The 21,480-nt window shown below is 28.6% G+C and overlaps 1 protein-coding gene across 2 annotated transcripts in view; it reads right to left on the bottom strand.

Moving 5' to 3' along the window:
* The window catches only part of LOC149539568 (uncharacterized), a 36,620-nt gene extending 19,640 nt beyond the window's left edge, over nt 1–16,980 (bottom strand). Inside the window, exon 1 of one of the 2 annotated variants that reach the window (XM_089800804.1) lies at nt 16,600–16,980. In XM_089800804.1, coding sequence (XP_089656930.1) covers nt 16,600–16,889 — 290 coding nt within the window. In that variant the 5' untranslated portion in view covers nt 16,890–16,980. The remainder of the gene's footprint in view (nt 1–16,599) is intronic. The other variant, XM_089800805.1, reaches the window with a different exon arrangement.
* Between the last annotated feature and the right edge of the window lie 4,500 nt (nt 16,981–21,480).

Genomic DNA, 21,480 nt, shown 5'->3' with positions numbered 1-21,480 from the left:
ACAACTACAACTTCACTTATAAAATACTAAAGGAAATGCGCAACACAATGAACACAATAATTTTGGACAAATTGTCTATGCAAAAACCCCTAAGGGAAAACCAGTTCTATAGATGAGGAATTATATTAAACTTCAGCAAATCAAGAGATACAAAATTCCTTGCCTCTCACTAGTAGAACTTCGAAAACCTCCTAATTTCTCCTATTGATATTCCCAACTATTATTCCCACACTAACACTGCACCCTTGCTAACACTGCAAGATTGTTTACTAACACTACAAACTTACTAACTCATTTGCTAACACTGCAAATGTTTCTCAAAATTTCGTTTTTGTTCTTCCAAATGCCGTCCTGACCTCCTTTTATACTACTCTTGTCAGGAAATCAACGGTCGAGATTGATTCTCAATCAACGGTCAAGATTAAAACAACTTAACAACTCTAACCAAGTTGGTTTCTAGATGTTTCCAAAAGTGGTCAATTATTTAACAAATATTTGTCTCTAACCTAACCAATTAGTTAGAAAAACAATTACTTGCTAAATAATAACAAATGGACAAACAATTGTCCAAAGCTAACTAAACTAACAAAGAATAGATAAAAGCTTTTGATAACATGGAAGAGCCAAGTTAATAACATATTAGGTACATGCAAAAATATTGGTTTGCTTGCTAAAATGCTTTTCATTACTAAATCTATCAGAAATATGAGTCAAATCTTGGGTTTCAGTTTACTTGGTTTTTGAAGCTTTTTACCATTTTGCACATGAACCCATGCTTCCTCTATTTTTTCAAATTCGTGAAGTGCTAGGCTTTCCCTTTGATGGCTTCTTTATCTTGGATGCTACATGAAATTTGACAAGTGACACAAATGAGAGCTTGTGTTGGTTGGTATCAAAAGATAAATTTTCCTTATCGAGTCTCGAGATCAGATTGTGTACATACTTATCAACCCATCTTTGTTCTTCAAGAAATATAGATTTCTTCTAGTAGGAAAACATTTGTTCCTAAGGCTCAAGGTGATTAGTTTTGAAAACCAGTATTGGAGGAGGTAAAGTTTTTCTATTTTTTGTATCAAGGGTGTGACCAATATGGTGCTTAGGTGCTAAGTCTTTCGAGGAGAGTTAATAAAGGATGTCAAAGTAGTTCATTGTAGGCAGAGGGAGAAAACAAGCATATTTGGTTTTCGAAAAGAATGTTGCCTACTTTTTTTTGCTTTTCGTAGCAGAGTCATTTTGAATTTTCTGTATCTATTTTAGAAATCTTTCGACCAATTTGATAATATTACAATATTAAAAGCAATGCAATTTTTTTTAATATAAATAAATAATTTATTTTAAGCTCAATAAGATTTGATTGGTTGTATCATAAATCAAAATGGTTTATAGTGTAATCCTCTCTAATAAATAATACCCATTACAATTATTGAATATCAAGTTGAAGATCTTTTTTATTTAACTTAAGAAATATAACTAAGTTTGAAATAGATTGATGAAATAATAGCACCCTCTTTCTATGGTTCCCTACATGTAACTCTATATTTATAAATAATCACTTTATGTAAAAATTACTAGTGTAGGTTCTCATTTTCTAGTTGGTTATTGTATTTTTCGTAGGCAATATACTATTGTAATCACTTGCACTTAACTATTGATTAATCTTTTCTATCTCGACCAATTAGAGTATGTATTTTTTATTTAATTTTAACTTGTAATTTTTGTAATGTTTATTTCTGAGATTTTTAATTTCTTAAATTTGTAAAATTATTTTACTTGAACTTTATTGGCTCATATATTTTAGGTGTGTTGGTTAACAGTTTGTTCTCCTATTAGATTTGATAATCTTGACTCTTTGATACCCAATGTTTGGAGAAAACAAAAGGATGTTTACCAAAAAATGGGTCAATGTATGTATCCTATCACTGCCCTCTGAATTGATTAGGTACAACTCCCTATGATTCTTTCAATAATATGCAATGAATATGTCTTTATGTGATTAGAAATTCTTGATATTATAAGCTCTTAACCTAAGAGCAATAAAGGATAACCAAGTTGTTTGTAAGTTGGTTAACAGTTTGTTCTCCTATTAGATTTGATAATTTTGACTCTTTGATACCCAATCTTTGGAGAAAACAAAATGATGTTTACCAATAAATGGGTCAGTGTACGTATCCCATCACTCCCCTATGAATTGATTAGGTACGACTCCCTATGATTCCTGCAATAATATGCAATGAATATGTCTTTATGTGATCATAAATTCTTGATATTATAAACTCTTAACCTGAGAGAAGTGAAGGATAACCAAGTTGTTTGTAGGCACAAACAACTCAGGCAAGATGCATATGAATAACATATCACACTCAATGGAATGATTGCAGTAGATTATCTTGATATTTTTTGACTTCTAATTCTATTCTAAATGCAAATTACTCATCTAAATGAAGTAGTAGGAAAGAAAGGATTATACATATGAGGGCAAGTGGAATTGCTTTGGCTATGAGCCTTGATTGGAATGGAATTCAACAAGTATCCAATAGATTCATATACATTATCCTTTAATCCTCAATGAAATATCTAAGATGTATGAAACTATCAAGAGAAGAAACAAAACCATACATGAAGCAACAAATGGAGTTATTGTACTACAAATATCAAAACGAAGTAGAATCCATCTGATTATTTACAAGCTCATTCACAATTGTCTTTCAACTCTAAGTGCAAAGCTATCTAATGCATGGACTACAAAACATGAAAAGAAAATAATGTAAAAGGAATTATAGAATTGTTCCCTCTTAAGTTTTCCGACCTTTGTTATCTCAAAAGAGATTACATTTATAGTTTGTTGTTATCATTTCTAAATTTTGGCAAAGCAACAGTCATATAATAGAGAATAATATATGGAAATATCCAATCTGTATCATGATATGAGCATGTGCTATCTCTTATATTAATGATTTTGAATCCATGATATTCCTAAAAACACACCATGACTATTCAACTTCATGCAATCTCAAAAAATCCTACAGAAAATCATTTCTTCTTCATTTTCTGTCTTTTCATGCCAAATCCATATATTTCATATTCCAATGGTCACTGCATTTTTGAATTCACATCATTGATTTGAAATCAATAGTCAAGATTAAAATGTTATGACTTCCTTTATAACTTCCTCCGCAAGTCCCTCCATATACACATGTCTTCTCGTCACTATGCCGCATAGAGTAACAATTGGGCAACTTCACATAGCGAAATAGTGATATATGTGGACCTCTTTCTGATCTAATGGTGATAACAAAATAATTTTAGGTTTCTTTGTTTCACAGTGCAGGTCCCTCTTTCTAGCTAGATACACCGTGGTAGGCAAATGACAAAATTTCATTGTATTACATCAGACTATTTTGCCTCATTGGCACCTCGTGACTAGACTCTGACTGCACTTTGTGAAATGTAATGGCCCACCAAACATGTGTCTTTATGTTGCTTTGTCACATAAATTAACAAATGAGCATCTTTATATAGTGACATTACGACCTCCGTAGATCTTCTTTGATCTAATGACCGAAGGCATCTAACTTTCGTTTAATATTTGAATGGGACCCACTATGACAAGTAAGCATCTGACTTTTCAACTAGCCAATAACATGCATTCTTTTGTTCAATTAACTTTTCAACTTTGTCACGTATATGTGCAGATCAAATATTAACCATCAATTTTATTTTCAAATAATTTGTATCACCTTTGACGTGTTTCCTTCACAATTTATGCATTTTGAATGTCCATTTTGAATTGAATCTAACTTATCTTGATTCTGAACTATTCTCATGATCTGTATATCAATCTTCAACTTCAGTCTTTAGTGTTCTGTTTTGCATTTGTTTTGTATATATTTGTGAAAATGTATCCTTCTTTAGATATAGATCTTTGACCGTGGAGTTAGAAACTTTCAGAGATGAAGAAATGTTTTCATAAAGAATTGCTTCTCAACATGAATCTTGTATTCAACATGATTAGGAACAAAAAATATGAATCATTAGAGATATTTAGACCTTCTTCTCATTAGGAAATGCATAACAAACCCTCCCAAAACCTAACCACCTAGCTAAGAAATAATGTATTGCTCATATGATTTCTCGCATTAGGTTAACTCAAAGGGAGATGAGAAGAAAGACCATTCTAAGGCAAATCTAGACTCAAACTCAAGACTTTAATTTTTGACTTGACTCAAAAACCCTAAAGCAAAGATATAGACTAAAATTTGGGCAACCAGGTGTTATAGGAGCGGATTTTGAGGAAGCATTACTCAATTTTTAGAGGTTAGATTTTATCAAAAACCAACTACTATATACATAAATAAATGAAAAGGTAAAAATATTTGTTATTAGATTAAACATTATCATTTAACTTCGTGAAAATATACGTATTTCAATTTTAAATATTTTGTTTAGCACAAAATATCATATGAATAATATATTTTTAATGTGGTATCCCTCATGATTATATTTTTAATGAGTAATATTCTATATAATATTTTTATATATTTAAATAAAATATTAATATTCTAAGATACAATTTAGTTAATTAAAATAGTAGGATGACATATATATGATTAATTAGATTTTTTTAATCAAAAAATAATAATTTATTTCTCAAATGTATACATTTTTAAAATAGAATATAATTTTTTTATCTTTCTAAATAAAAAAATTAAACTATTAACTTTATTAAGTTCTACCTAATTAAACTATATTATAACTTAGTAGTTTAATTAAGTACTTACTACTCTACTCTGCTTTGCTACTTAAATTTTTTTAAAATTAGAATATTAAATTTACTACTAAATTGTTGATTTCTACTTCATTAAATATTATCAAATTTTCAACTTTACTACTCTACCTAATTAAACTATAACTTACGACAAATACATGCCAATATGTGGCACTTGTATTTTTCGTAGGCAATATACTATTTCATTCACTCTCTCCAAAGCTATTTTTTTGAAGGGTTTGCCATATTCCAAAATTTTTGGCTAGATTTGTGCTAAACTAGGCAGTTATTTTCTTATTTCTAGGTTATATTGCTTAAACACATTTTATAAGATGATTATTTTTAAGTAATTATGCTTTTTATGTATTTTATAAACACATTATATCCTTAATGAAAATTATATGAATGGTTGAAAAGGTGAATATTAAGGTGAAAACAATTACAAAAATACACTACATGTCAATATATTGGTTCCAACCAAAAATAATATCAAATTTTAAAAATAATAATATGCTTTTGTAACATATATTGATTAAAGGAATTTAAAAACTTGTTCAATTAGATTTTCAATTAATTTATTTTTATGATCCCATACGATTGAAAAGTGAGATATATTATATGGTTTACATAATATTTAGTTATATTGTGAATACATAAAACAAACTTTAAATTTTTAAGCTCTTTTATTTATATATTTATTATTATACTAACAATTTATTAATTATAACTTTCCACAATAATTTTTCAACCACACATTCAATTTATGAATAATGGTGTATTTTTTAGATGCCCACAATAATATAATTATTTATTAGTATAACATTTGAACCATGTTATATTAAATTTATTAAAAATATTATTAATATTCAATAGGGTCAATACAAATACAATTAACTATAAAGGCAAATACACACCACTATGTGGCACTTGTTTATATGTCATACTCACATGCTTTCTCTATACTTATAATTAAACTTGTTTGTGCCTAATAATGTGAATATTAGTGTCAATGAGTAAAAAGTGTCCACAATTTTATTGTCTCTTGGAGACTAACTCTATGCTAAGTACTTTAGAATTTGTATCATTTACAATCACAAATTTATTTCTATTCATGTGTACTATAAACTTTAGGTTATGCATCTTTTCAAATTCTAACATGACATTTGAGTTGTTCTAGTGCAAGAATATATTTTGGTTCCTTATTTGAGAAACTAAGGAGGCTAATGAGTTTTCTACCGGTCATCTACAAATTCAATATGTTAATTTGTCACATTTTCATCTGAGTTGAAGAACAAAAAAAGATTGAGGGAAAGTTTTGTTCATATCCAAAAGGCTCAAGATTTATTTTTCATTTCACAAAAATTAGAGCACAAAAATTGAGATTAATTTTGGAGGCACTTTAATAGTTGCATCATTTTTGTCTTTAGCAAGTCAAATAGCAAATTGATTTTTGGATTTTGTCCTTAGGGTGTGTAATGTAGGGAGATAAGGTTCACTAGATTATACATGTAAACTAGGAAACTATACCAACTCCCACTTTAATTATATTAAAAAAGAGTGGATCCACTTGGATGGTAGGAACTAGAGACAAAGCAAACTTTACACTCCTTATTTGAGTTGAAAATGATATTGCATTGTGTGTGGGTGGAATGCTAAAAATAGGGCCAAAGTTAAGAAAATGAGGGTTATTGACATACATGAAAAATTACAGGATTGGTATGTAAAGAATAGTCACAAACCTAGAAAGAAGAGGCTAAGAGAAACTTGTGTCTAAAATTTGAGCCAAAATTAGGAGGTCAACCAAAATTGGGATGTCAACTTCACTTGGGGCAACATCCAAAATTTCCCTCAAAACCATGCATTTACAGAGGTCATTTTGTATCAAACTTTCTCAAGGAAGGATTAAGGAGATCTTCAGGTATAAAGACAATTGACAAGGCTCGTCATAAAAGATGTAATATTTTTTCTACTAATAAAAAAAAATTATCAGCACATTTTTCCCCAATAAGAAGCATGCACATTTTCTATCTTAATGTGATATTTATTATACAAATACATATCAATTAGCATAATAAAAAATTATATCATTCTTTTTAACACAAATTACTAATAATATTATTAAAATATTATTAAGCACCCATTTCAACTAATCAATTAAAAAACAACATGCAACCATAAAATATTTGTCATACTCTAAAACAATCATGAAAATCATCATCTTATTTTGATCTTTTGAGTAAATGTATTTGTAAGCTATGTAATTTGAATGGTGCAAATCAATTTCTTAAGCATATACATTTTTTTTCATTATAATAGCACACTTTAATTTTTTATTATCATATATTTTAAATAACTTTCAATATATCACAAAAAGTAATTAATTTGTCATATTCTAATGATTATGGTAATTATTATTATTTAATTCCATAAGCCATCATCACAATTTTCAAATTTTATTTGAATTTTTATAGATTTATTTGTTTAAATTACTTTTAAATAATTTATTAAATATTTTTATGTAAAATTATTTTGATTATAACTAAATATTGTTGAGTTTGTTACATTATATCTAATTAAGTGTTTACAAAGGATTAATATGTTTGATAATAAAAATATATGCTTAGAATCATGTGCAATATAATTTATAATATTTTTTCTCCTTAATATTATATATAAATATCATAAACAATATTCTTGTATGTGGATGAATTTTATCTTTTAGATATATTTTAAATTCATTTTTTCTAATTTAATAGAAAAATAAACTATCATAATTAATAGTAATTAAATATGACTAATTTGAGACAAGAACCTGCAAGACAACAGTAAATTGTGAGCTTAATAAGACTTGTTTGGTTGTCTCATAAATCTAAATAGTTTATATTATAATACTCTCTAATAAATAATACCCATTGCAATAAATAATTGAAATTCAAGTTTGAGGTCTATCTTTTATTAGTCCATGACTTCTATAAGGCAAGGAGCTAATGTTCCTTACCTCCCTCCCCTCTCCCCTACTATGATCACAAATAAATTTTTTCTATGAAAGAAATATACTTCAACCTAATGTTTTGAATATATAAATTTTTGTAGGCTATGTGTGGGAACTTTGTATGTGTAAAATAATTTTTTTGATCAGAAAATTATCAACCCTTGTTGTTAACTATTTTCTGAATGGTTTTCATCCCACTCCACTTTTAACTATTATTTTTTTCTATTTATTTAATTTAATTAGTTGTTATCTACAATTAACTTTTTATTTTTCTTATTTATTTAATTTAAAATTATAACTATAAAATAATAAAATATGTGATACATTATTTAAATATTTCTATTTATTTATCTTAATTAGCTATTATATTTACTATTAACTCTTATTTTTATTTATTTATTTAACTTAATTAGTTATTTTTTTATTGGTAAAAGATCGAAGCCTAGATTAATTATTGTTACTTATTGTAATTAATTATTTTTATTTGTTAAGCAAATTCAAACCCAAGACCTCTCACATGAGAGGCTCACAAGTTACAATTGTATTGTAGGCTCTTGCGTAACTTAATTAGTTATATATTATTATTTGATCGGTAAGATGCCGAAGCTATTATGTGTTGTGATTAATTATTATATTTATTTATTAAGCTTAAGTAGATTCAAACCCAAGACCTCCCAGATAAGAGGCTCACAATTTACTATTGTGTTGTAGGCTCTTGTCTTAAAACTTTATTTTATTTTAATTAGAAAATATTTATAATTTAATTTATTCACATAAGATTTTATTTAATTTATGAATTTTAATTTATCTCCATTTTATACACTTATTTTTTTCTTATTTATTTGGAAAATTAATTAGTTGTTATCTTCACTTTAAGTGATTTCTTTTCTTCTTTATTTAGCTTTTGATTTTTATTAAATTTAGTTTTTCACTTTAAATATTGATTTTTAGTTTAGTGAATAGGATATTTGTGTGATTGAACTTTTAATTTTTAATTTTTAAAAAATTAAATATTGATTTTTCACTTTAAATATTGATTTTTGCTTTAAATATTGATTTTTCACTTTAAATATTGATTTTGCTTTAGCTAATAGGATATTTGTGTGATTAAAGTTTTAATTTTTAAATTATTTTTAAAATTAGTTTAATGTTTTATTTTAAAATATTATTTTTTGGTTTAGTCAATAGGATATTTGTGGGACACCAACCAAAATTAGGTGACCAAGGTGGCCTCACAGATAACATAGTACACTTCTGTAACCAAAATAGGTTTTGAATGAGTGCCTTAAACCCCATGGTTACAAAAGAAATAGGCAATAATATATATATATATATATATATATATATATATATATATATATATATATATATATGATTTTTCATAATAGATTTTTGTATGAAGATTTTTTTTAATGATTATTTTATTCATATATTTAAGATGGTAGACTTTAATTAGTTTAGTTTTTAGTTTTATAATTATTTTAATTTGTATTTTGCTCTTAGCTTGATAGGTGTTATTTTTTATGTTATTTTTCTATTAATTTTTCATGATGATATTTTTATGGGAATATTTTTTAGATGATAATTTATTAATAAATAATATTATAAATAATTTTTTAAAAAAAATTAGTTTATTAAAAACTATTTTTTAAAGTTGAATTCAATTTTACTTAAATTAAAATTTAATTTAATTTATGCACATTAAATTATAGTTTAAAAAATACTAGTAAACAATTATCGACTTATTGTTGCAAACACAAAAACTTGCGACTACTAGTTTAATTTATTTACACCCTAATAATTTCTTAATTCTAATTGGCCTAGACCAATTTCCTAAGGAAAAATCATATTTTCTGGAATAAAAAAAGTGGCAAAATGACCAATGATAATATAAGAGTGAAATAAATGTTTTTCAAATGTTATTGTTGCCAGGAAGTTTGACAGGCAAGTTCTTTTTTTTGTTAAATATGTTGAATTTGTTGACACGTATAGTGAAAGCTGTGTAATATCATTTTCAGGAAAAATCACTAGATGCTCATTTGTGCAAGAAGAAGTAAATTATTGTTGTCAGGAAGTTTGGCAGGTAAGTTCTTTTTTTTTGTTAAATATGCTGAATTTGTTGACATGTATAGTGAAAGCTGTGTAATATCATTTTCAAGAAAAATCACTAGACACTCATTTGTGCAAGAGGAAGTAAATACATATAAACCACTATTTATATTGTAAAATTGTGACACCAAATTCATATAAGGACATATACATGACAACTGTCTAACAAAATCAGACTCCTGACCAATATATTTTATACAATATTGATTATGTATACTTGTCTTTTGAGATAGATTTATAATAATTAAAAATTAATTTATAATATTAATTATGTAAGTTTAATTTTTTAAGATAGATTTATTTATTTTAAGATAAATCTAAATATGCTTGTGTAAATTTATTTTCTCATTTCAAGTTAATTTAAAGATGAATTAATATTGACTATATAAATTTTCTTTCTTAAATAGATTTAGTTTTTACTTTTACATTTACATATTTATATTTTAATTTTTAATGATATTTTCTTCTTTTTCATTTTAACAGTAAGATGTTAATTACTCTATATTATTCAACATTTAATGTCACAAATTAAAATGATAAAATACAATATATCTTTATGTTTATATTTTTATACAATCAATTGATTTTTGAATATTTTTATATAGCTATAAAATTTTAGTTTAATCTTGTTTTCACAACACTTAAGTTCCCACTACATGTTTCAACAATTTTAATCTCACTGATCTCTTTGTCATTCAATCTGGCATTAATGTTTCCAGGATATACCTTCTACTTACTCTCTTCCATATAATATAGTTTTTGTTTTATATTCTCAAGATTACATTTCAGGTTTAATTTAACTTATGATACTTTTCAACTTCATCATTGCTATCATTTCTTCAAAAGGCAAGGACTCCAACTCACCAAGAGCTCTTGTTTAACTTAGGAAATACATTTCAAGTTTAGAATAGATTTACAAAATTATATCATGCTCTTTTCATGGTTTCCTATATGTAACTATATATTTACAATTGCTTTATATGATTAAAAAAATTAGTGTAGGTTCTCATTTCATAGTTGGTTATTTAGTTGTCATACTTGTATGTTATTCCTCTACTTATAATTAAGTTTTACTATGGTGAATAATGTGAATATTAGTTTCAATGAGTAAAAGGTGTCAACAATTTAAATGAAAATTGCACAAGTACATATTTTAGGTTATGGTGACTATTTTAGGGCTTTGTTGCAACATTTGTATTTCACTTTTCAAGAGTAACTCTATGTTACATAATTTTGATGTTCTATCATTTATAATTACAAATTTATTTCTATTCATTTTCAATATGTATTTTAGGTTATACATCTTTTAGTTCTAACATGGTATTTTAGTTGTACTAGTGCAACAATATATTTTATTTCCTTATTTTAGAGACTAGGGGGGTTAATGAGCTCTCTATAGGTTATCTAAAAATCCAATATGCTATTCTCTCACATTTTCATATGAGTTGAAGATTAAAAAAATATTTGGAGAAAAAAATGTTCTAAGATTTACATGGCATATCCTATACAAATTTGGGCTTTTACAAACATTTTGGTAAGCTTCGTGGCTTTTTTAGTTGTTTCGTACCTAAAGGATTATGAAAGTCAAAGGTGTTTTTCATTTCATAAAAACTAGAGCACAAAGATCTAAAGGAATATTGGTGGCATTTTCATTGTTGCATCAATTTTTTTCTTTAGCAAGTCAAATAGAAAAGTGAGTTTTGGATTTCATCCTTGGGGTGTATAATGTAGGGAAATTAGGTTCACTAGCCTATACATGCAAGAAAGGAAACTAGGCCAACTTTCACTTCAATTATATTAAAGAAGAGTGGATCCACTTGACTCGTAGGATACAAAGTGAACTCAACACTCCTTATTTGAATTGAAAATGATACAGCAAAGTATGTGGTGGAATGCTAGATCTAGGGCCAAAGGTAAGAAAATGAGGTGTATTGACATTCACGAAATTATTATAGAGCTGATATGTAAACAACAGTCACAAAAGAAGAGAATAAAAGGAACTTGTGTCTAAACTTTGAGCTAAAATTAGGAGGTCAACTTTGCTCGAGGCGACATAGATCCAAGAATCTTGGATGTAGATGAAACTATTCTCTCTAGAATTAGTATAATTCTTAGAACCTTCTCTAAAGAAATGGCAAAAATGTATTGGACTAGTCTCTTGGAGTGACATTGAACCTTCTTTTAGAAAATTACAAGAATCTAATGTATACAGTGTTTTTTTTTCTTTGTTTCATCCCAAACCTAAGTCTTCAGATCTTTCCACCTTTACACATAAAAGGGAAAATTTGTGGTTGATAGGGGTTTGTCTAGGTAAAACCCTAGTTTTAAAATTAACCTTGAAATTAAAATGAAATCATGTTGTCATATAGCATAGGTTAGATATGGGTTTTTAGTATTTGAATCCTATACATTGTTGGTGCACTAACATGAATTGATAAGACGTAAAGGAAATCAATCACAAAATAGTGTGTAAAGGTTGTTGAAACTTGTTCCTTGAGTGCTTATTTGTGGAGTGCTTCCTAAATGTAGATAGATGATGTAAATCAATTAGAAGAATTCTCTTATATAAGGTTCCCTAGGCATCACTAACCTAGAAAATTAGGCCAATATTCCTAGAGGTTAAATCTTTTTAGTACATGATAGCAATTCTAATAACCATTCGGTCATTAAAACTATTTTTAGTCTTTCATCCATAAATGAGCTTGTACATAATCTAGGACACAAAAAACTAAGGAAATGGCTCCGAAAGTGGTGTAAATTGTGTGAGGTTACAATTTACAATGCTACATTTATCCTCTACTTTGTCAAAATATGAATCTACAAGCATACTCAGAGAGAGAGAGAGAGAGAGAGAGAGAGAGAGAGAGAGAGAGAGAGAGAGAGAGAGAGAGAGAGAGTTATCTAAAGTTTGATTAAAATTCTTTCTATTGGGCACATGCAATTGTCATGGGATTCCTATTTTCTATACAATGATTCTTTTTTTGGAATCTCATGTTTTAGAAATTGACAACACTTTTGAGGGTTAAATTTTATTATTTTATGGGATGCAACAATTGTCACTTCATCTTTTTCTTTGGAGCTTGTTCAAGATTAATCTATAGTGGTTCTTTGATTGTCACCTTCTCTTATGATAGGGTATGTACCTCATTGGTTTGTGGAATCATCTTACAAGGACTCAACAACACATGAGAAGGTTCTAGAGACATTATTATCCTACATTTGGATTTCACTTCCTAGAAATTTGTGTAAAAAATGGGAGCCATTTCTATATTTGTACTTGGTTCATCTTCTCCCCAAGAGAAGAAATGTAGTTTGTAGGAGGTGGACTATATTTTTCCTCCAATCACTCATCATTTGTTCCAGTAATTATTTATTGAGTGGGTCATGTTGTCTCCTTTCTTTCTTTTTTCCAATGTTTATTTGATTATATATACATGATGTATATAGTCTTTGGTGGGTGTGATTGTTTCTACATTTTTTTTGTTTCTTTAGTTTGGCCCTTATGAGATATTCATTGCACCGTATTTTCATTGTACATGGGTAACTAACGTGAGCTAGTAGTCGAGACCCATCTTTCATTTTGCCAATTTCTCATAATATTCTTCCTTAAGTTGCACTTGGGGGTAACCTAGGTATATGCTTAGTTTGGGTAGTTGCATCTACCCATTTTTGTTGTTTCCTTTTTAAGTAAGGATATTATACACTGTAAAACATCTCAATATAATCAACTACTTTTGGTGAACTATTTTTCTCCCTTGTGAAGGATTTAAGTTGATTGTAAATGATGGGAGATTGATTTATCCAACACATTCAATCCAAAGTATTGAGGAATAAGATATCAATTTTAGGGAGGCTCATTTATTTTCATGAAGTAGCTTTATCACTCCAAGATATGTTTGAACCACTTATCTTCCTTAACTAAATATTCACCCATAATAATCATATCATCCATGAGCTACTTATGCAAACATACCCTCCCTAAATACGGAGATAATCTATTGAGAGAACCATCCCTAATGAGTTTCTTAATAATTCTACTAGAAACTTCCACCTCAATAATAAAGAGAAAAGAGGGAAACAAGTTTTCTTACCTCAAACCAAAATAATTGAGAAAGAAGCTAGTAGGTAATCCATTGATGATGATAGAAAATTTAGGTGTAGTACAATACCTTACCAAAATTTCAAAGGTTGAGAGGGCCCTAAGAAGGAACTACCAATTAACTAGATCCAAGTTTAGTGAGAAGTTCTTTGTTTGCCATTGGAGAATGGATGTTTTCATGCACCATTGGGATACAGTCAAGAATTCATCTTCTAGGAAAAAACATTTTGATGTTTATATATAATATAAGGCATAAACTCCTTGAGTATACACACTAGAATCTTGGAAAAGATCTTATAGAAAGAATTATAGATGTTGATAGGATGAAAAATTCCAAATGATCAAGCACCAAGCTTTTGGTGATGAGAATAGTGAAGGTAGTAGTCAAACAGTTCAATAAAATCCCATTCTAAAGAATTCTTTAGCCATATTTGACATATCCTTGGAAATGATATCCTAAAAGGGTTTCAAATAAAAATATATGAAAATCATTGGGCCTTGGGGCCTTATTTCCTTGAAATCAAAAAATAACCTTGTGGATTTTACCATCAGAAGGAATTCTACCGAGACCTCTATTCATATTATTAGCAATCAATTTAGGTACGACCTTGAGGAATTTACCTTGAGAGGTACAATCCAAAGACTAATACCTCATTTGATGCTTTGAAAAGAAGTTTGAGGGGATAGACAATATCTTCTTCCTTATGAAGTACCATCCCATTGAAAGAGGTGGATGTCTAAGAGGGGAAAGATGAAAAAACTTTATATTATGATCACCATTTTCAAGCCACACAACCTTAGATCTTTGCTTCCAATTCTTATTTTATTTTTAGATATGTTATCATGCATATAACATGCCAGGAGAGAGAATTCTTGACAAATGAATAAAGAAACTACCTCAATTAGTTGGATAACCTATAGATCTCATCAAATTTAGTTTTAATTTGTACTTTTAATCGAAAACTATGACCAAAATAACGTTTATTCTAACACTAGACATTGAACTTAACTGAAACTAACTTTTTTGCCTTAATACATAAATTTTTCAATATTAATTAAAATTTTAATAATTTTTTTTATCCATTTAAAAATTACTAAAAATAAACATTTAATAAAAATCTTACAAAGATTTATTTCTAATCAAATTTATATATTATAATAAAGTGTCACTCTAGACAATAATAAATAAATAGATTTTTATTATAATTTAAAAATATTATAAGTTATCTAAACCATATTGATTTTGAAATTTTAGTTTATAGATTGATAAAATGAAATAAATATTAAAAATACCATTTTCATTAAAAATATTAAGAATTAATATACTATTATATTTTCATATATAGCACTTAATCAATTTTTTAAAATATGTCAATAAGTTATAAGTTGGTTTACTGTGAAGTTGAACTGTTCTTAAAGAGTCCAAATCAAGTCTATTCAAGAAACCATCATTTATTAATTAAATTTTTTTTATCTTATTTGTTTCTTAAAATCTTTTGTTTATGTTTTAAATATTTTTTACACATTTTTTAAAATATATTTCAAAGCATCGCATAACTATTATACTAATGAGTGTTATTATTTCCATATATGCTTTATGGTGGCAACAGGGCCTATATGAGGTTAGCAAAATCCGTGTAAGAAAAATAAAAAGTCAATGGTGCTCACTCTAGATTTTGTTAAGCAAGGAAAGAGAGAGAAATTTGAAAAAAATTGAAATGTTCTTCTTGGTAAGATTTGTTTTCTAGTTTGTTGTTTAGATGTTGTCAAAAAGTCATGCATCAAAAAATGATTATTTCAAAGCGCTGCAAGAACCTACTTACCAAAAATACCAATAAGAATCGACTGGTATCTTATAGACAAAGGTCCTAGTAGTTGTGTACAAGATCGGGTAGTGGTGCACAAATAGATCAATAAAGAACTTGAAAACTGTAACTAGTAAATTAGGTACATAAAACATCCCCCTCTCCCTCTATAATAGAAGTCAAGTTTCAAATTATTATTTTTAATCATTCATGTTTGGTGAGTAGTGGTTCATCATAGCATGTCTCTTGTAAGAAAAAAATAGAAGACCTAAAAGACATCTAGGTGGTGCTCAAGCAAGCTTATTCACAAAGTTTCTTCTAAGATTAGGTCCTCTTTGGTTGCAATTCTATTTGTAAACGTAAAGTCATTTTAAAAAACACACACTGTCAAGGGCTGAGGGGTATCCATTCTACCAAAATTCACCCGTCCACCCGGCCTCATCCCTCGTGATGTTGGAATCACACACTCAACAAGACCTTATTTGTAGTGGGTTCATTTCGAACCATTAAGTTCAACACTAGACCAAAGACCCATTGACAGATTTACATATTTCAATAAAATTTTATAATCGAGATATTTTTAATTAAGTAAACTAAAGATAAATTCTGAACCCAAATGCATAACAAAAAAAAAATACGCTGTCTTTTACACATTTGCCCCCATAAATTCAGTATACCACTGTAAAAAACCTCGTGTTTTTCAAAGAAATCATGGAACTTAATTTGATGTTAGATTGAAAAAATTTCACAGCAATTTTTTTTGGCAAACAATCAAACAGAGAAAAAAAACCAGAACAACATACCCATTTAAAAGAGTTTAAGTACTAACCAGGATTCTATGACAGAACGGCGCCGGGAGCGAGGTGGGCATTCATAGAGATATGGAAGACATGCTGAAGGTGAATATGAAGATGGTGAAGCTGAAGATGAAGATGGAGATGACGACGCCGCCTTTGGAATTTGAGCTGCTGGTTGTGAAGAAGAGGAAGAGGAAGGAAGAGAGTGAAAATCTGTGCTGTTTGGAGGTGGGTAATTATAATACCATCTGGTGGCTGGATGAGGACGAGGAATCCATACACACGTTACTGCTGGAGTTATTTCCAGGCCCTTTCCCTTCATATCCCTTTTCTCTTCTCTTCTTTTCTTCACTTAACCAGCCTTCAATTTTGTTTACTTGACTTCACTTGCCCTCCCTTCAAGGCAGATGAGTACCTACCAGTCAAGAGACCCAACAACTACCTAATGGGGAAAGAGACTCCCAGCTTTATTACAACCAAGATTTAGGTTTTGGTACATCCTTGAGGAAATCACATTCACAGTTTTACTTCAGCTTTTTGACATTTGTTTAGATACTTGTGACAAGCTTCGGGAGATGATAGAATTGTTTTCTTGATAATAATAATAATTTATAATAAAAAAATTTGAAAGAAAAGCTATACATCTTGAATTTTCTTTAAAAGTAAGCAAGTTTTATAATTCTTATGCCAATATTTTAATTGAATATTTTAAATGAAAATGTTATTCAAATGGAAATGTCATTCTTTTTGTATGAACATATCATATGAATTTGTAAAATTTAGAGTACATGGTGATGACATCTTTTGTATGGGCATATCATATTAATTTGCTAACTTCAAATATGTAGGGATCTCACTTTTTGTATGAACATGTTGTATTAATTAGAACAAATGGGGATCTTGTCTTTAGTATGTATGTATGTATGTATGTCATATTAATTAAAATAATTTGAACAAACGAAGATCTCATCTTTTGTATGATAGTATCATATTGACTTGTAAAATTCAAACAAATGGGGGTGTCATCTTTTGTATGAACATATCATATTAATTTGTAAAATTTAGAGTACATGGTGATGGCATCTTTTGTATGGATATATCATATTAATTTGCTAACTTCGAATACATGGGATCTCACTTTTTGTATGAACATGTTGTATTAACTTGGCTAATTGGAATAAACAGGGATCTCGTCTTTAGTATGTCATATTAACTAAAATAATTTGAACAAACAGAGGTCTCATCTTTTGTATGATCATATCATATTGACTTGCAAAATTCAAACAAATAGGGGCGTCATCTTTTGTATGAACATATCATATTAACTTGCTAAAAATGAACAAATAGAGATCACATGTTTTGTATGAACATATTGTATTAACTTGCTTAATTAGAAGAAATGGGGATCTCATCTTGTGTATGAACATATCGTATTAACTTACATAATTTGAACAAATGTGGATCTCGTCTTTGTATAAACATGTCATATTAACTTGCAAAATTTGGACAAATGGGGCTCTCATATTTTGTATTAACATATTGTATTAATTTGCATAGTTTGAACAAATGGGGATCTCATCTTTGGTATGAATATACTATATTAACTTGACTAATTTAACTCCCGAGCACAATTATCCATGATCACACAAACAAAATGAGTCTCAAACAAGAAGACAATGGTTTTAATGTCAACAACTTCCAATGCAAAGGTTCAAATCCATGGGTACACTGGATCAACGAGGGCACAAAATCTATAGTCACAATAACTCAACCAAGGTTTGAATATTGATGACAAGAGCAACAATGTAAGAAATACAACTATTTCAATATAAAATCTAATAAATATATTGAACTTATGAAAATAATCCAAATGTGTGACTACAAAAGCACATGAGCCCACTAAGACAATGATTTGAATGTCAACATTAACTTAATGGATGTTTGAACACTTCATGACAAGAACAAAAATATCATCGAAGTGTATATTTTTGCGTTCATCAATCATTGATATACTTTTTACCTACAAATGCAAGTGACATTCAAATTGGACACGAAAAAATTAACATGTCAATGATAATCATTCATACTTTTCATAGTTATTGAGGATTTTCTTGGACTTTTGACTTTTTATCTTTGTACTTGGATTTGTTGCTCTATGCATAATAATGGAAGGGTTGTCCCATCTACTAGATGACCCTAGCAAGGGTAGTCAAGCTAGAGAAGAGGTGGTGCTCCCAAGACCTAAATCCTTCAATGAGGTAATTGTTGGTGACAAATTAACTTCTTGTTCTATAAAACTTTTATTCATTATCTTGATGATAGTGACAAGGGGAAAGAAATCGATGGAGGACAATGAAGATAATGTATGCATCCACCTAGTCTTGTTAAAAGCCTCACCAATTTATCCCAATAAGGAAACGACGAAGGCAATGTCTATAGAAGGCTTAGGAATATTGTAATCTTTTTTTGCTTTAGAATCTTCAAAATTCCTTATCAAATATTTTTAGATTAATGAATGTTTAATATTTGGAAAAAGCACAAGGTTTTCAATTATCTTTCTGTCATATGATGCAAAAAAAAAGTTTTATTTTTCTTTAAATCTCATCATATGCAAGCTAAAGTTATTAAGAATTCAGACATGATGGTGCAAGAGAACTCACAAATCATGATGAAAAGTTCATGCATGGGAGATCACAATACATGTATAGAATTGCAATAAGGTTTTATATGCCATTTGGGTCTAAGTTGTAACATGAAAACAAGTTTGTAAGCCAAATTTGGCATTGAATTCACATTTAGGACCTTTTAGAGATTTTATTGTATTGAGGTCAAAGGGCTTAAATGTTTGAGATGGCACTTAGGCCTTGCCTATTGAGACATTTTAATAATGTTTACGTCATATGTCAAGTGGTCAAGGTCCTAGAATGGGTAGAAGGCAAAGTTACAAAGTTGCTCAAAAGTTGTCATGACAACTTTTGATGTGATCATTCTCTAGCCAAAAATTGTAATTTCTTAGAGTTTGGTAGGTCCAATCATGCTCTATATTACATAAGTGGTTTCAAACTTTTCTAATAAAATGGTCATTTTTGCTAAGGTTAACTAGGTATAGCATCTCAATGTGACATGTGATGCAAGTGACTTAAGGATTGACAAAATCAAATAGAATTTTGCACATTTTGGAAACTTCTTACCAAATTACCAACTAGCACATAATCCAAACTCTTTAAAGAACCACTCATAAATTCTAGAAATCTGTAGACATAAAAACTTCCTTGAATGAGGGTGACAAGGAATGAGCTAACCACATTTTTCCAAAGCTACAATCCTATCTAATGATTAGAATTCAAGTTTTGCACTTTTTCCAAAACTGATAACACAAAAAATAGATTTAGAGTAGTTTATACTAAAAGAGCCATAACTTATTCAAATTATGATGGAATTAAACCACACTGCAACCAAATTGAAACTAACTCAATTTCCAAAAATATAAGTTCCAAGTCTATATCTTTTCATATGAGTTTGTACCAATAAAAAAAAATTGAATTTATGGAAAAAAGAAAATAACACATAAAATTAGCTTCAAAACTTACAAAAAAAAAACTTATTTTCATTTCTATTCCCTTTAAAGCTTCTCCAATAATTTCTTCATGTAAATCATGACAAATACATGATATTTTTAATGCCTTTCCAAGTTCTTTAACTTTTTATCTACCCCTAGTGACCATTCACCTTCCTTCCTACAACAAATTTATATATTTTCAACTTTTTATGATAATATTTGATTACATATTGACAAATTTTCATTTATCTTGACAATACGACATTAAACATGATACATGACTATAATACATATCAAATATGATTAGTTTAATCCTTTTACATAAATCAACCTACTTTGATCATTGTTGAACAATAGGACCTAATTGACTTTACAATGTAAAATTGGCTTATTAGCCTCACAAAATGACTTAAGTTGATTCCATTTAACACATAAATGGTCTAATAGACCTTATAAAATTAAAAATAAAGTAAAAATACTCCTTAGAACCTTTGTCCCATGGGTTCTCCTTTATCATACTCCCAAGGACAAAAGAATCAAATTCCCTTGGATTGTACTTCCTCTTTCTTATCTTCCAATCCTTTGGTATTTATTGTTTTATTATTGCAAACAAAATTGCATCTTTTGTTAGATAACTAAGAGAGGGTGGTGAATTAGTTATGTTTAGTGATCCTATAGTCCCTTCAAACACTTCAGTACCAAAAAAACTTCATAAACATCATAAGCAATTGTCACTCAACGATCTCATTTAACTTCACAATTAACACTTCTAATCAAATTACTCTGATGTGTTCATTCATTGTTACTATTATTATCAAATGTCAGTAATAAAACCTAGTTTTAATTGAGTTGTAGTAAAAAGTAAATAGCATGAAAATCAACTTGCAACATAACAACAATCACACATTTGACACCAAGATTTTTAACGTGGAAAACCTGTAAAGGGAAAAACCACCTAGGACTGGCAACCCAAAATTTTCACTCTTCTAAAGTGAGCTATGCTAGGAGCCAACCTTGTTATACGTTTACATACACATTTTTAATGTGACCTTGTTAGAGGATTTACACCAAAAGATCATCTAGACCTCATCAAGTTCCTTGATCCCATCTAAAGAGTGGCTTTCTTTAAAGGACTTACAAATATCATTGATCGATGTTACCATATAGGATTTCATAGACTTCTTGGGTCCACTCAATTAATGAGATTCTTTGGCTACAATGATTAGAATGTAACAATATAAATTGATCTATTAGGTTTAACACTACATTGCTTAATCAGATCTCCTTTCTGTACACTCTATTTCTAATCTTTTATGTTTGACCTCTTACTAGTTGATTCATATCTTCACTCTTT

This window comes from Cupressus sempervirens, chromosome 9 (assembly GCF_028749045.1).
Source record: "Cupressus sempervirens isolate cs-2001-9-10 chromosome 9, ASM2874904v1, whole genome shotgun sequence".
NCBI lineage: Eukaryota > Viridiplantae > Streptophyta > Pinopsida > Cupressales > Cupressaceae > Cupressus > Cupressus sempervirens.
Note: the sequence above shows the minus strand (reverse complement) of the source record. Positions and strands in the feature narration are given on the sequence as shown.